The sequence below is a fragment of the Pogonomyrmex barbatus genome, unplaced genomic scaffold (genome assembly GCF_055798465.1).
Source record: "Pogonomyrmex barbatus isolate J1 unplaced genomic scaffold, ASM5579846v1 scaffold3, whole genome shotgun sequence".
In the NCBI taxonomy this organism is placed as follows: Eukaryota; Metazoa; Arthropoda; class Insecta; order Hymenoptera; family Formicidae; genus Pogonomyrmex; species Pogonomyrmex barbatus.
Genome location: NW_028297127.1, coordinates 7,179,625 through 7,196,456, shown reverse-complemented (window position 1 = coordinate 7,196,456; position 16,832 = coordinate 7,179,625). Strand labels below are relative to the sequence as shown.

The window sequence follows — 16,832 nt, the reverse complement described above, 5'->3', positions numbered from 1 at the left end:
ATAGTGCCATAAGATAATTGTCGCCTCATGGCACGGGGATGATTACAAGGAAATTAGTGACTATGTTCACTATGCAATAAATGTACCGAAAAATATACAGTACCGTATTAAATTTACCATCGTTCAAGGCAACAATTATTTGTATAATATATTCGTAATGATCACAAGACAAACGTTGAAATAATCAAATAAAGAGCCTGTTTGCTGTATGATTGTATTAATAAAACTGGAAGAAATAAAATATCAAACAGAATAGCGAATTATTGAAAATAATCAAGCTCTGGTCTTTTATTTTGAAATATGAAAAGAAAAATTATCTTTGTAAAGGAAGAAACATTTGTAATGACAGAACATAAAATAACATCAACATAAACGCAAGCGATCTCATAACTGAAACTACCTTCGCCCAAATAATATTTATTCATTGCAAAGAAATAATATCAAAAATATGGACTTCCAGATCGTAAATCCCTTAAATGTTCGGTTAAATAAGATCTCAGGCAATTTGTTACCTATCACTGGCGATAATTCATCATTTCCTATAGCATGGAAGATATACAGCATTATCGTATGGCTAATTGAGCTATTTCAAACTAGCACAACGATTTGTGGATTTGTATTAGTGGCGAAACGCGAGAATCTGCAGGATGGTGGAACACTTAGCATCGTGGTGAGCATTGAAGTATTCGTTTTGCTCACGCGTATGCACGCATACAGAGATCTAGCGAATCAATTAATCAAAAAGCTAAATGACATCCTGCACTCTGAGGACGAGACAATGAAGAGCATCGTATGTTCGACCTTGAAACCAATAGAGACTCCACTCGAGGTTTACTCGATAGCTGGAACTGGGTCTGTAATACTATGGTGCTGCATTCCGCTCGTATTGATTTTCAAGAAGAAGTATTTTTTCTATGAAGATTTTGGGCTAACAGCAGCCTATTCGAAACAACCGTTCTCAATAAACATTTTTGTGCTGGGCAATGTAATTCAAATCATTGCTAGTGCGCTTATGTTCCTAAAAAAAGTTGCTATGGATGTATACATGATAAATCTCGTATTACTATTGACAGCACAGTATCGTTACATCGCGGTGAAGCTTGCAACAATATTTCGTAATCATACTTCACAAGATAAACCTAATGAATATCAAAAGGAATATTCTATGAATTCATTAATAGAGAAAGAAATGAAAACATTATGTCGACATCATACCGTTACACTTCAGTAAATAATTATTTAAAGATTTGCTAACTTTATAATTTTTAACTTTATCTATTTCCTAATCTTTTTATATCATTATTATGTCTTAAATTTAATTTCTCTTCTTAGTAATTGTAATAATTAATAACAAATTAGTAACAAATTGCGTTTTTTTTCAGTATGACAACAGTATTAAAAAAATTTCTATCTTTAAACATGAGTTTAATATATCTGAATAATATTTTTCTTTTTTGTTTTACTGATGTTATCTTGATAAATGCAGTAAGTAAAAATTAATATATAACATTAATTATTCTAAAAATGTTTTTTGCGATCAAAGATAAAAATCATTTAATAATATTAAATTATTATGTGCTTTAATCAGTTATAAGGTATTAATAATATATGTCAAATTTAGATAGTGTCGAGAGCTTTCCTACAAGGATTTTTGCTAATTGCGTACATATGTGGTGCTTTAATACAACTTTATATTCTATGTTTCTGTATTCATCAATTATTAGATGCGGTAAATATAAATGCAACATAATTTTATGTTCCTTTTTCCAGTTATTTTAATCACTTAAAAATTTTTTAATTAACATGACAAACTTTGTATCCTAAAATTTATATAACAACTATATTAAAAACATATTCATTTCTCATATTGAACTAACTAAATGCAAAATGTTAATAATATATTAATAATTACAACGTAAATTTATACAAATTTCTAATATTTCTGATTAACCTTTTTTATTTTTATGTATTGTTATTTTGTATAAAACTTAGAGTACCGAAATAACGGATGCAGCATTCCATGAAAAGTGGTATCAATTTGGTTCATCAATAAAACATATGTTTAGAACGATTATAATAGCCAATAATTTAAAAAATAAATTTTCGATTTCTGAAAAGTTTAGTCTATCTCTTCCTTCATTTCTATCGGTAAGATTTAATTAAATAATATTATGTAAATCTTTACAACATTTAAGCAATTAATCAAAAATTATTTGCATCTTAATGTTAAAGCACATATTTAACTGCCTCTTGCTAATTTTTTTTAAACAATATTTTAGATTTTAAATCAGTCCTATTCGATTGCTCTTCTCCTTTTAAGAGTAAAGTGAAAGTTGCGGGTATCTATTCTGTTATTTACACTTTCACCTTTACGTTTATAATTAATAATAACATTTGATAATATAAATAATCAACACTGTTAAAATATTTTTTATTTCAGAATAGGAAACATCACGAAATAAGAAATAGAGATTAATATTATTAATAAGACATATCAAATGTCAGATATATATACATTTTATTTAAATAGCACTGCAAAAAATAAAAATGTTGATTATTAATAAGACACATATGTATTCAATATTTATGTCACTTTGTTTCAGCTTTTTGAACTATTCTGTATCTTTCCTTTATTAAATTTTATATATATATATATATATATATATATATATATACATATATATATATAATAAGATTAGATATTTAGTGTAATTATGCTTAAAAGTTTTTTTCTAGCTTTGATAAAAATTCTATTATACTGTTTTTTATTACTATAAAAAATTATTACTATAAATATATATATATATTTGTACCCTTTACTAAAAAATTTTATATAAGGATCTTATATTCTAATAATCTTGTAATAAAAAATAGTGTAATAGAATTTTTATCAAAGCTAGAAAAAACTTTTAAGCACAATTACGCTAAATATCAAATCTAAATCCCTGTTGGATTTACAAAACAATATTAACACATTGATTTAACATATTAAGTCGAACAGCAGTTTTCTGAATTCTATTGAAAACTGTGTTAAACAGTGAATTCTTTATAGTCAACCATAGTGTTAAATAATGTATTCTCTATAGTCAAACCTTCTTTATATTATAGTCAACACTTCCTTCTGCGACATACATTCGCGTGCCATTCACCCTACATACTAAGTGCCATAAGATAATTATTGCCTTTCATACTTTATGTATAGCTGCATGAAAACCGGTGATCCTATTTATCTTTGTAATTAACGGAATGAAATATAGTCCTATATTTGAGTCCTTTAATTTCCTTAGTATTGACTTAGTAGTGACTCCTTTAATTTCAATATTTCCTCACATAAAATGCAGAATTATTCAGAAAGTAGTTATTAGTTCATTAATGTGCTACATTGTCATTGCTACTACACGATCCAAGTTTTAATATACATGCACAATGATTACAGAAGGAAACTTGATAATTACAGTTAAAGACAGAACATCATCGGATCCGGAATGAAAGCGGAACAATAGGAAAGTTCCATGAAAATAGTGAAATTCAAAGAATAGTTGGTCAACGATTAGCAGTTTTAAAATAATAGAAACGTGAGGCACCTATCCTTCTATCTTTATAGAAAAGAGAAATGAAAAATAAAAAAGGAATTAGCACAGACTTGAGCAGTTGAAATATCCATTTTTAAAGACTGTGATTATCAAAATAATTTTGTTTGACGCAAGAAAGACATTAAAAGCATGAACTTTCAAAATATAAATCCACTGAATAATAAACTATTCTCGGGCAATCTGTTACCAGTAACGCCTGATAATTTTTCGATGGCAAATATACGCTATTATGTTAATACTCCAAGTTGTCCATAAGACGGGGATATTTTTCGGGATTGCTGTAGTAACATCGAAGTTAGCTATAAATGACAGCATTATTAACATAATGATTATAGAACTCTTCATTATGTTGACATATCTCCCATAAAAAGATGTAGAATGCAAGTGATCCAGATGATGAATGACATTTTGCAAGACGGGGAAGAGATACAGAACATCGCAAAGTCAGTTCTGAAATCACTAATGATACCGTTTTAAATTACATGGAATGATTATCGGGACATCCACCTTTATTTGGGGCGTAACGCCGTGCATATTGATCTTCGAAAGGAGTACTTTTTACTACTGCTGACTTTAATATCCCATTCGCTTTATCAATCGAATCATTTTCTACGTTTTTATATTATCAAGCATTCTGTTAACAACCAGCACCGTAATCGAATTTCTGAAAAGATTTAATCTTGATGTGTATACGACACATCTTGTGTTGTTATTAACTGCGCTGTATCGATATTTGGCGGTAAAATTTGCGATAATATTTCAAAATTCGAAGAACTATCGCGATTGAAATGTCTCTAAGATGAATGAATGGAAAAAGAATTAAGGACATTATGTCGTTATCAGAAGACTATTGGACGGTAGGTATCATCGAGATAAGTATTAAATAATTGAAGAGTATTTTTTCTATTAAAAATACTTGAATTATAGGCTTCTAAATATATACATAGTAAAAAAAATTTATGACGTTTCATGACAAATTTCATGACGTTTTCCAAATCTTTTACGATCTACTGGATATAAATTTCTTATTAATTTTTCAATATATCGTATTTGAGTCATGTTTATGTATTTAAATTTATGGCATGGTTTTATTTTTCAGTATCATTTCTGGTAAAGAGATTATTATCTGTTAACTTCAATCTACTCTTTATGAGTAGTGTTTTGACATTCTGCTTTATGAGTGTTATGATGTCTAATGTGAGTAACGAGTGTAAACGGAAACGAAAATACTTTTTTTAACTAACTGTTAGTTAATATTAAATATTTATTAACTAGCAATGCATATTATATAACACATTTGTTTATCAATAAAATAATTGAAATTCAATTAAATAAATAAAAGTAAATAGACTGAGAGAATAGATTAAAATATAAAAGAAAATATTCATATGATTCAATTTTTTTCGGTAAAAAATTAAAAGTGAGAAAGATTTTTTATATTTTATATTGTACATATTGTATAAACACAAGTGCGTATTGAAACAAATATAGTTGGAATTTACTATCTAGTTTTATAACAAAAGAATTTTAGATTTTAATAGTTATTTAAAATACATGTATTACGGTTTTAGAAAAATTTTATAATAATTGTTAAAAAGAAAAAAATGTAACTTTTAATTCTATATGTATACTTAAGTTTTTTTAAAAATATATTATTATTAATTTTTAGATAGATTTTGCTTTGTTAGACGCAGTCTTGTGTATTTTTTATATGATCAATACATTATTACAATTCTTCTTTATTTGTTATGTCGTACAAACATTAGGAGATACGGTATGATTTATTATTTTATTCTATTTACATTATCTTCCATTTGTAAACAAAATTATTAATCTTGAATAATTTATTTCAGTGAAAATTGTCTTATATGATAACATATGTATAAATAAAAAAAAATTAAAAATTAATATTAAAAAAGAAATAAATTTTAAGAGTATAAGCAAAAAATCTTAAAATATATTAAATTTTAATTCAAACTGTTTTCTATTTGTCTCTCACATAATTCAATGTTATTATTAAAAATAGTTTTAATGTGACCCAAACGCGCTAAGTTGTGTTTTGTACTCGTTTTTTTTTTCTTACACGTCAGATTTCCTCTTATATTTTATTATTATATAAACACAAATACAATAATTTAATAAAATTTTATTGGCAACTCCAAATTGATATTAATTTTGGATTTAGAACATCTGTTTTCATTTTTGCAAAATTTCTTTTTTACTTTATAGGATTAAAAGTTTGGGCCATTTTTTGAAATCATGTTTTATAGAAATAATGAAATGACTTTTCAAATAAAGATAAACTACAAAATAAAATGTATTTCACTGTAAAGTTCTTTTTATTTTATTAAATTAGAAGTTGGCGCCAGTTCTTGATATCACATCTTTTGTATAAAATTTATTACTATAAAGATTTTTTAGATAAAAATTTTTGTATAAAATTCTTTTTTTTACATAAATATAAAAAAGGGCACGTGAACTTGGCATTATCTTTTACCTTTTTTAAAAGGTAATTTTGTTAGGAAACAAAGATACAGGAATTTAAGAGGAATAAAATATCTAAGGCTGCGGTCAACTTTCCAAAAATTTCTATATATGTTTCTGAAAAAAAAAGAATGCGCACGCTAATGGAAATGTCAAAAGAAAATAGAGGTAAATATAAATATATCTAGATATATACAGGTTTGAAAGTAGCTATTTATAAACATTAATGATTAAAAAATTCGAATTAATGATAAACTAACAAATTAAATTTTGTTTAACTTAGAAAAACAGATAGTATAAGAAGAAAATATTGTTCAGTACTTCATAAACGAAAGAAAAAAAAAAAAAATAGAAACAATTTTCACAAAAAACGCGTTTTATAAGAATCTTGTAATAAAAAATAATACGAGAGAATTTTTCAAATTTATCAAAAAAAGAGTTTAGAAAAAAGAGTCTAGAAAAAAGTTTTTAAACGCAGATTTTACGATAAAAATCTAATTTAAATTTCTGTTAATTTTAAAACAATAATAGCATATTGATTTACCTTACTGTAAGTCAAGTTGCAGCTTTCTGAATCTACTGAAGATTGTGTTAAATAGTGTACCCTCTGTAGTGTATCCTCTGTCAACCGTAGCGTTAAATACTAGTATACTTTCCACAGTCAACTATTCCTTCTGCGACATACGTTCACATGCCATTCGCGCTATGTACTCAATGCCATAAGATAATTATTGTCTTTCAAATATCAATATGTAGCTGCATGAAAACCAGTGATCCTATTTATCTCTGTAATTAACGGAATAAAATGTAGTCTTAAAATGTAGTCTTACATTTAAGTCCTTTAATTTTCTTAGTATTGTGACTCCTTCATTAATTTCAATATTTTCTCACAACACAATGCAAAACTATTCAGAAAGTAGTTATTAGATCAATAATAGGCTACATTGTCACTGTTGCTAAACGACATTCAAGTTTTAATATACATGCGCAATGATCACAGAAGAAAACTTGATAATTACGGTTAAAGACAGAGTACCACCGGATGCGGAGTAAAAGCCGAACAATAGGCCAGTTCTATGAAAATAGTGAAGTTCAAATAACTGTTGGTCATCAACCAGTAATTTTAAAATGCCAATAGAAACGTGAGGCATTTCTACGTTTAAAGAGAAGAGAAGTGAAGTGAAAGGTAAGAAAGGAATTAATATAGACTTGCAATTAAAGTATCGATTTTTATAGGCTGTGATTATCAAAATAATTTTAATCTTTTGCAAGAAGGACATTAAAAGCATGAATTTTCAAAATGTAAATCAACTGAATAGTTATCTGAACTTACTCTCGGGCAATCTCTTACCAATAACGCCTAATAATTTTCCGATACTCTGGCAAATATACGGCGCTATTGTACTAATAGTACAAGTTGTCTATAAAACGGGGTTATTTCTCGGATGTGCTGTACTATCGTCGAAGACAGCTGTATCTGATAACATTATCGGCACAGTGTACTTCATAGAACTCTTGTTTACGTTAATATATTTTTATGCCCACAAAAAGATGATAATACAAGTGATCCAGATGATGAATGAAATTTTGCGAGTCGGAGAAGAGACGATGACGAACATGATAAAGTCAATTTTGAAACCAATAATGATGCCACTTAAATTACATGGAGTGATTTGTGTGACAACAACCTTTCTTTGGTTGGTACAGCCGCTTATATTGATCTTTGAAAAGAATACTTTTTACTATGCCGACTATAATTCCCCAGTCGTTTACTCGACCGAGCCATTTTCTACAAGCGTTTTCATATCGTCGAACATTGTGATAATAATCGGCGGTGTAACCGAATTCCTCAAAAAATTTAGTCTTGATGTGTATATGACACATATTGTGTTGTTGTTAACTGCGCTGTATCGATATTTGGCGGTAAAACTTACGATGATATTTCAAAATTCGGAGAACTATCACGATCGAAATGGCTCTAAGATAGATGAATGGGCGGAAAAAGAATTAAGGACATTGTGTTATTATCAGAAAACAATTGGACAGTAAGCATTATTGAGATACGTATCAAATAATTGAAGAATATTTTTTATTATAAGAATGTTTGAATTATAGGCTTCTAAGGGCGTGTTCGGGGAGCTTGCTACTGTGTTATCAACGCTAACGCTGCCAACTCCGTTCACGGAGTTAAAATAACGCTAGCAAATGCGAACTCCACGAACAGCGGTAATGAATGTAGCATTAAAAGTATAATCGATTTCAAACCAACTAAACGACAAAATGGAGCAAGATCGAAGAAAACAATTATTAGTAGCAGTAGTACTTATAGAGCGAAAATTAATAAATTCTTCATCGTCTGAAAACGGTGAGAAGAATTAGAAATAATAGAAAGAAATATAAATTCAAGAAGGCATATACCGATAATCAAAAAATTAAAAAGATAAAATTAAAATAAAATTTTAATTTTAAAATAAAAGAAATTAAATTAAATTAATTAACTTCAATTTTAATCCTTTAATTTGAAATTTTTTAAAAATTTTTTCAAAATTTAGCAAAAATTTGCAAATCCTCAGACAATTGAGATGACAGACAATTCGCTACTGTTCACGGAGCTTGCAAACGCTACTAATGCAAAGGTTAATGCATTACCTCGGAAGCGATAGCGTTGATGACATTGTTGTTGTGACGAAAAAAACACTACCAATATCACTTAACGATAGTGTTTGGTAGCGCTACCAATTAGCTCTCCGAGTAATAGTAGCACTAAATAGCGCTAGTAATGAGCTCCTTGAACGTACCCTAAATATATACATAGTTAAAAAAATTTATGATTAAATTTATGACATTCTTCAACTCTTACAATTTATTGGACAAATTTGGATTATAAATTTTCAGTAAACTGTATTAGTGTTACGTTTATGTATTCAAATATCGCATAGTTTTATTTTTCAGCATATCGTTTCTGGTAAAGAGATTATTATCTATTAATTTCAGTCTACTCTATGTGAGTAGTGTTGTCAAATTCTGCTTTATGGGTATTATGATGTCTACAGTGAGTAAAGAGTGTAAAAGTTAACATTACAAAAATATTTCCTTAACCAAGTTTTAATTAACAAATATTTATTAACTAGAAATACATATTATAAGTCATGTTTACTTATAAATAAAATAATTAAAATTTAATTAAATAAGTAAAAGTAAATAGACTAAGAAGATGGATCAAAATATAAAAGAAAATATTCATACGACTTAATTTTTTTCGATAAAAAATTAGAAATGAAAGATTTTTTTTATATTTTGTATTACACACATTTCGAAGCAAAAGTGTGTATTGAAATAAATATAGTTAGTATTTATAATTTTACAACAAAATAGATTTCAATACAAATTATTCAAAATATATGTGCATTATGTTTTTATTAAAGCTTTATGATAATTGTTAAAAAAAAAGTCATTTTTACTACTATACTTATATTTGGACTTTTCTAAAGAAATAAAAATATTAATATTAATATTAATATTAATATTAATTTTTAGATAACAGTTTTACCTTTGTTCCATGGAATCTTGATTACTTTTTATATGATTAGTACATTAATACAATTCTTCTTTATATGTTATGCTGTACAAAAATTAGGAGATGCGGTATGATTTGTTACTCTAATCCATTTACAGAATTTTTTATAAATAAAGGGAACTATTAATATTTATAAATAATAATTTTATTATAATATGTCCAATTATTAATCAAAGTTCAAAACTAAAAAAAAATATAAAATATAAAAAATATAAAAATGTTATCAAATAAAAATATTAAAAATGTTTATCAAAATATCGCGAATAGCAATTAATATAGAGAAATAACAAATAAATTGTTGGATTTATGCATATAATATGCATATAATTTTTGGATTTACACATATATATAAATGCTAATACTTATATATATATATATATATATATATATATATATATATATAAAACAACACTTATATATAAGATAAAACTAAATCGTAAATATTTACATCATTAACCGTTAATTTTATATGGTTATATATTTATATAATATATAGTTATATATTTATTAATCTTATATTGTCTTTTATGCAAAATATAGAGCACAGAAATAACAGATGAAGCATTTCATGAAGGCTGGTATCAGTTTAAACCATCGATACAACGTATATTTCTGTTTTTAATGATGTCTAGTAATGTCGAATGCAAGGTGGCGGCAATTGAAAAATTTAATTTATCTTTGCCATCTTTTATAGCAGTAAGATATAAAATTTTATCCGTGTTATATACATACTACAAAATTATTAGGTACTTTATAAGTTGCTTTGAAAAATTTTCTAGTTTTTTTGATATTTCAGATCATGCAACAATCATATTCAGTCTATCTTTTGTTTTTAAGATTAAACTGGGAAGATTAATGGTAATACGTGGACTATATTTAGTATTAACAGATTTGAAAGGAACTATAAGAGACAAAAAATATTTAATCAATATTTAATTTAAAATCAAAAAATAAATCTAGTTTGAGTATTAATTTAGAATACTAACAATAAAGTGTAAGATATGCTTATTAGAATTTATTAATATTTTTTGTCTCCTCTTATTTCTTTCTGTCAAATTAGAAACAATTAAATTAATTTAAAACAACTAGTAAATTTATACACAAATTGTAGCAAACTAATAATTCACAATAAACTGTAGATAAAACTTAATATTTTTAATAATTATATTGTTTATTTTCAAAAAGAAATTGAGATTTAATAATCAAAAATTATAATCAATAATTAAAATTAATTATATATATATATATATATAAAGGATATAATTCGTATTACGAAATTAAAATTAAAAAACACTAAGCCTTTTAATTGTTAATAATAATATACAGTATTTAACATTTATTTAAATGCATTAAATATATACTATCTAATCTTATTATAAAGTTATTTTTAAATCTTATTGAATAACTTATTTTGGTGAAAAAATGTTTTATATGATGACATACGAATAAATAATAAAAATTAAAAGCAAACGTTAAAAATTATAAATTAATAAGCTAAATAAATAATAAAATTTACAATACAACAAATAATAGAATAATGAAATTTTTATTCTACCTATATTTCTAAAATATCTGTCAATAATAGAAAAAACTTACTTAAAAACTTACTTACTAGTGATATATCCGTAGATCAATCTTCAATCCAAAAAAATGCGTATCAAATACTGGATTTTCTTTTGTTTCTTCTTTCGCGATTCCGCAATAGTGCAAAATGTGATAAAATAATCACTGCTTCATAATGCAGGGATAAATAAATTAACTTATAATCAAATTCATCTCATTCATAAAGAAAATGTAGACATCGTAACATATTTCAACAGGGTCAATTAAAAGCTTCGCTTTTTTTTTATACAAACTATAAAAATTTGTCATTGATAATAATTTGCTATACTTGTACTATTATCATTCATAATTTTGATAAAAGGGAAATGATATCTCCCTGATAATAATGCTTATTAAATAAAAAAACTACGTAGATACAAAAAATTCAAGAGAAATAAGATATCGGAGATTGCGGCCAACATTCCAATAAAAATTTCTACATATGTCTCTGAAAGAAAGAAAAAAATGTGCATGCTAATGGAAATGTCGAGGGAGAACAGAGGTAAATATAAATATATCTAGATATACAGGTTGAAAGTAGCTATTTATAGACATTAATGACTATAAAATTCAAATTAATAAATTAACAAATTAAATTTTATTTAACTTAGGAAAACAGATAGTTTAAAAAGAAAATATTTTTTATTATATCTCATAAACAAGCAAAGAAAAGAAAAAAATATTGGAAACAATTTTTACAAAAAAAGCATTTTGTAATAATCTTGTAAAACTCATGAAATAGTTAATAAGCTCATGAAATGCAATACAAGAGAACTAGAGAACTTCTAGTTTATCAAACCAAAAAAAAAGGATATATTTAAAAAAACGGAGCCTTCTTCAATAATTTTGACTTTGACATATGTTGTCAGGGTCACTATCCTGAGTGACTTTGAGAAGGTTTTAGATGGCGGTCACTGTTCGTTAAAAAGTAACAAAAAAATAAAGGATAAGATTATGAAAATCATCGTGAGATCGATCTTGAAATCAATATAAAATTTCACTGAAGTTTTATTCGATAATTACTTGGGACCGTAAAAAAAATGTATTTCGTTTGTATTGTTTTTTAAGAAAAAGCATTTTTTCTATAATAATAGATTTTGCGACAACAGCCTATCCGAAATAACAGTTTCCGATAAATATTTTCGTTGCGCAATCCAAATCATTGCGTGTTAGGTACTTTTTAAGCTTCTTCCAAAAAATTTTCTAGCTTTTTTGATAGATTATGCAACAATATTCAGTCTTTTGTTTTTAAGAATAAGCTGGACAGATTAGTGGTAACATCGTTTACATTTTAAATTTAGTATTTACAGATTGACAGAAATTATAAGAGACAGAAAATATTTAATAAAAGTTAATTAAAATCCAGAAATAAATCTAGTTTGGATTACCTTAAAGTATAACAATGTACATATTTTGTATCTAAAAGTAGAAAATGTACAAAAATACTTTTATGTAGTATTAGTACAAAATATTTTTGTTGAAATTTACTACTATTTTTTGTTTCTTATTATCTCTCTCTTTCAAATTAGAAACAATTAGATTAATTTTAAATAACTAGTCAATTTATAAATAAATTGTAGCAAACTAATAATTCGCAATAAATTGTAGATCAAATTTAATACTTTTAATATTTATAATATTTAATTTTCAAAAAGAAATTGAGATCTAGTTATCATGACAATTAACAGTTAAAATAAATTATACATGTAAAAAAATATAATTTGCATTACTAAATTTACACCAAGAGAACCTTTAACATTTTAGTTGTTAATAATAATATATAGTACGTTTGAGATTTGTAAATTTACTTTTAATTTACTTTTTATTTAGACGCAATTCAGGATAAAAGTCACTACGAAATGAAAATTAGAAATTAATTTATTGATAAATAGAACATATTAAATGTCAGTTATATAATACGTATAATATGTAAGTTTTATAAGTTGTTTTTAAGTTGTATAATACATGTATCATTTAGACAGCACAGCATAAAATAAAAATTTTTTTATTATTAATAACATACAACATATGTGTTCAATACTTATCACTTTGCTTCAGTTTTTTAATAAAACCAATGTGTATCTTTTTATTAAATTTTATATATATATATATTTATATTCTTATTTTATTAAAAAATTTTATATAAAGATATTGTATTGTAATAATCTTGTAACAAAGAACAGTGCAATAGAATTTTTATCAAAAATAGAAAAAAACTTCCACAGTTATGATAAGAATCTAATGTTCTCTGTTCGTTTTATAAAACAATATTAACACATTAACTTACTCTGAATCGAGCAGCTTTCCATCTATTGAAGATTGCATTAAATAGTGTACTCTCTATAGTGTACATATTCTCTCAACCCTTGCGATAAATAGTGTACTAGTGTACTTTTTACAGTCAATCCTTCCTTATGATGTAGTCAACCCTTCCTTTTGCAACATGCGTCCGCGTGCCATAAACGCTATATACTGAGTGCCATAAGATAATTGTTGTCTTTCAAACTTTATGTGTAGCTGCATGAAAACCGGTGATTCTATTTATCTTTGTAATTATTGGAATGAAATATAGTCTTATATTTAAGCCTTTTACTTTCTTAGTATTGTAACTCCTTTATTAATTTCGATATTTCCTCAACATCAAAATACAGAACTATTCAGAAAGTAGTTATTAGCCCATTAATATGCTATATTGTTATTGTCACTACACGATATCCAAGTTTTAATATACGTGCACTATGATCATAGAAGAAAACTTGATAATTACGGTTAAATACAGAATATTATCGGATCCGGAATAAATGCCGGACAATGGAACAGTTCTATGAAGAAGTGAAGTAAAGAGAACAGTTAGAAACGTGAGGCATTTCTGTCTATAAAGAAAAGAAAAGTGAAAGGTAAGAAAGGAATTAATACAGATCTGAGCAATTAAAATATCGATTTTTATAGTCTGTCGTTATCAAAATAAAATTGATGTCGAGAGACCTTAAAAGTATGAATTTTCAAAATGTAAATCCACTAAATAATCTGTTAAACTTACTCTCGGGCAATCTGTTACCAGTAACGCCTAATAATTTTCCAATATTCTGGCAAATATACTGTGCTATTGTATCAATACTGCAAGTTGTCCATTTGACGGGGATGTTTCTCGGGCTTATTCTGGTAGCGTCGAAGAGAGCTTTAGAAGACGGTCTTATTAGCATAGTGATGGTCATAGAAGTCTTCATTATGTTGATATATCTTTATGCCCACAAAAAGATGATAATACAAGTAATCCAGATGATGAATGATATTATGCAAGATGGGGATGAAACGATGCAGAACATCGCAAACACAGTTCTGAAACCAGTAATGGTGCCATTTAAATTACATGGAATGATTAGTGTGATAATCACCTTTTTTTGGGGCATACAGCCGGTTACATTGATCTTTGAAAAGAATACTTTTTACTATTCCGATTACAATTCTCCAGCCGCTTACTCAACCGAGCCGTTTTCTACGAGCATTTTCGTATCATCAAACATTGTTATAGCAACCGGCGCCGTAATTGGCTATTTAAAAAGATTGAGCCTTGATGTCTACATGACACATCTTGTATTGTTATTAACTGTGTTATATCGATATTTAGCGGTAAAACTTGCGATGATATTTCAAAATTCGGAGAACTATTGCGATAAAAATAGTTCTAGGATGGATGAATGGGCGGAAAAAAAATTAAGAACATTGTGTCGTTATCAAAAGACTATTGGACGGTAGGCATTATCAAGATAGATATTAAATAATTAAAGAGTATTTTTTTCTATAAAAAAATGCTTGAATTATAGATTTTTAAGTATGTATAATTAAAAAAATTTATAACAAATTTTATAACATTTTTTAAATCTTACAATTTATTGGATATAAATTTGTTATAAATTTTCAATATGTCATATTAGTAATATGTTTACATATTCGAATACTGCATAATTTTATTTTTCAGCATATCAGTTCTGGTAAAGAAATTATTATCTCTAAACTTTAGTCTACTTTATGTGACCAGTGTTTTTAAATTCTGCTTTATAGGTATTATGATATCTACAGTGAGTAACAAGTGTAAATGTTAACTTTGCGAAAATACTTTTTTTAACTAACTATTATTTAACAAATATTTATTAATTAGGAATGCATTTTATTAGACACTTGGTTATCAATAGAATAATTGAAATTCAATTAAATAAGTAAAAGTAAATGGACTAAGAGAATAGATTAAAGTATAAAAGAAAATATTTATACAATCTAATTTTTTTCAATAAAAGTTGCAAAGGAAAATTTTTTTGTATCGAATATTTTGTATCGTTCAAATTTCAAAGTAAAAGTGTGTACTGAAATAAATGTAATTATAGTATTTATAATTTAATTTTATTAGAAAATAAATTTCAATACAAATTATTCAAAATATATGTATATTATGGCTTTTATGAAAATTTTAAAATAATTGTTAAAAACAAAAGATATCGCTTTTACTGCTATACTTATATTTAAGCATTTCTAAAAATATATTATTATTAATTTTTAGGTTACAGTCGAATCTTTCTTCTTTGTAATCTTGATTATTTTGTTTACAATGAGTTCACTAACACAATTCTTCTTAATATGTTATGCCGTACAAAAATTATCAGATGCGGTATGATTTATTATTTTACTCTATTTAAAATACTTTTCATTTGTAAACGAAGGAAACTATTAATATCAGTAAATTATAATTTAATTAAAGTAACATCAAATTGTTGATCAAAATTTAAGATTTAAAAAAATATAAAAATATTATAAAATAAAAATATTAAAAATTATATAAAAAATATCGCGAATAACAATTAATATAAAGAAATAAAAAATAAATTGTATAAATTTTATAATTTAAACATATAAGAACTAATATGAAAATATTATGGGTATGAAAAAATTAAATCGTAAATAATATTTACATGATTAATTATTTATTAATTTTATATTGTTTTTTATGCAAAATATAGAGCACAGAAATAACAGATGAAGCATTTCATGAAGGCTGGTATCAGCTTAAACCGTCGCTACAGCGTATATTTCTGTTTTTAATATCTAGTAATATCGAATGCAAGGTTTCGGCAATTGAAAAATTTAACTTGTCTCTGTCATCTTTTATAGCAGTAAGATATAAAATTTTATTATATTATACACATGTTACAAAATTATCAGGTGCTTTTTAAACTTCATTGAAAAATGTTCTAATTTGTTTAATATTTCAGATCATACAACAATCATATTCAGTCTGTCTTTTGTTTTTAAGATTTAGCTGGATTGATTAGTGATAACACCGTCTACATTTTAAATTTAGTATTTACAGATTGACAGAAATTATAAGAGATAAAAAATATTTAATTAAGATAATTTAAAATCAAGAAATGAATCTTGGATTAACTTAAAGTTTAGATTATTTTAAAGTATAACAATATACACATTTTGTACTTAAAATACTTTTGGGTGCATAATGTTCTTGTTGGAATTTATTAATATTTTTTGTCTCCTATTATTTCTCTCTTTCAAATTAGAATAAATTA

The 16,832-nt window shown here is 25.6% G+C and overlaps 3 protein-coding genes across 4 annotated transcripts; all 3 read left to right on the top strand.

The window, feature by feature from the left end:
- Positions 1–445: 445 nt before the first annotated feature.
- Positions 446–2,330, top strand: LOC105429264 (uncharacterized). 2 transcript variants are annotated; one of them, XM_089079818.1, is made up of 5 exons: positions 446–1,227; positions 1,383–1,485; positions 1,622–1,729; positions 1,993–2,148; positions 2,280–2,330. In XM_089079818.1, exons 1-5 carry the CDS (start codon positions 449–451, stop codon positions 2,328–2,330), a joined length of 1,197 nt encoding a protein of 398 aa, XP_088935944.1. In that variant the 5' UTR covers positions 446–448. The 2 variants fall into 2 exon arrangements, with proteins under 2 accessions (XP_088935944.1, XP_088935943.1); XM_089079817.1 differs by having other exon boundaries at positions 449–1,227; positions 1,383–1,489; positions 1,626–1,729.
- Positions 2,331–7,324: 4,994 nt separating this feature from the next.
- Positions 7,325–10,510, top strand: LOC148935971 (uncharacterized). Its single transcript, XM_089080429.1, has 4 exons — positions 7,325–8,122; positions 9,072–9,129; positions 10,195–10,350; positions 10,451–10,510. The coding sequence occupies exons 1-4, from the start codon at positions 7,365–7,367 to the stop codon at positions 10,508–10,510; spliced, it is 1,032 nt and encodes a 343-aa protein (XP_088936555.1). The 5' UTR covers positions 7,325–7,364.
- Positions 10,511–14,250: 3,740 nt separating this feature from the next.
- On the top strand, positions 14,251–16,580 carry LOC112552777 (uncharacterized). Its single transcript, XM_025218802.2, has 5 exons — positions 14,251–15,008; positions 15,236–15,335; positions 15,812–15,919; positions 16,269–16,421; positions 16,521–16,580. Exons 1-5 carry the CDS (start codon positions 14,251–14,253, stop codon positions 16,578–16,580), a joined length of 1,179 nt encoding a protein of 392 aa, XP_025074587.2.
- The last annotated feature ends 252 nt before the right edge of the window (positions 16,581–16,832 follow it).

Excerpts from the sequence above, each read along its gene's own strand:
- LOC105429264 (XM_089079818.1), top strand. The coding sequence starts at position 449 with ATGGACTTCCAGATCGTAAATCCCTTAAATGTTCGGTTAAATAAGATC. Across the intron at positions 1,486-1,621 it reads ATGTTATCTTGATAAATGCA|ATAGTGTCGAGAGCTTTCCT; the intron begins GTAAGTAAAAAT and ends TGTCAAATTTAG. Across the intron at positions 1,730-1,992 it reads TTCATCAATTATTAGATGCG|AGTACCGAAATAACGGATGC; the intron begins GTAAATATAAAT and ends TATAAAACTTAG.
- LOC148935971 (XM_089080429.1), top strand. The coding sequence starts at position 7,365 with ATGAATTTTCAAAATGTAAATCAACTGAATAGTTATCTGAACTTACTC. Across the intron at positions 8,123-9,071 it reads TATCAGAAAACAATTGGACA|TCTACTCTATGTGAGTAGTG; the intron begins GTAAGCATTATT and ends TATTAATTTCAG. Across the intron at positions 9,130-10,194 it reads TGGGTATTATGATGTCTACA|AGCACAGAAATAACAGATGA; the intron begins GTGAGTAAAGAG and ends TGCAAAATATAG.
- LOC112552777 (XM_025218802.2), top strand. The coding sequence starts at position 14,251 with ATGAATTTTCAAAATGTAAATCCACTAAATAATCTGTTAAACTTACTC. Across the intron at positions 15,920-16,268 it reads TACAAAAATTATCAGATGCG|AGCACAGAAATAACAGATGA; the intron begins GTATGATTTATT and ends TGCAAAATATAG. Across the intron at positions 16,422-16,520 it reads CTCTGTCATCTTTTATAGCA|ATCATACAACAATCATATTC; the intron begins GTAAGATATAAA and ends TTAATATTTCAG.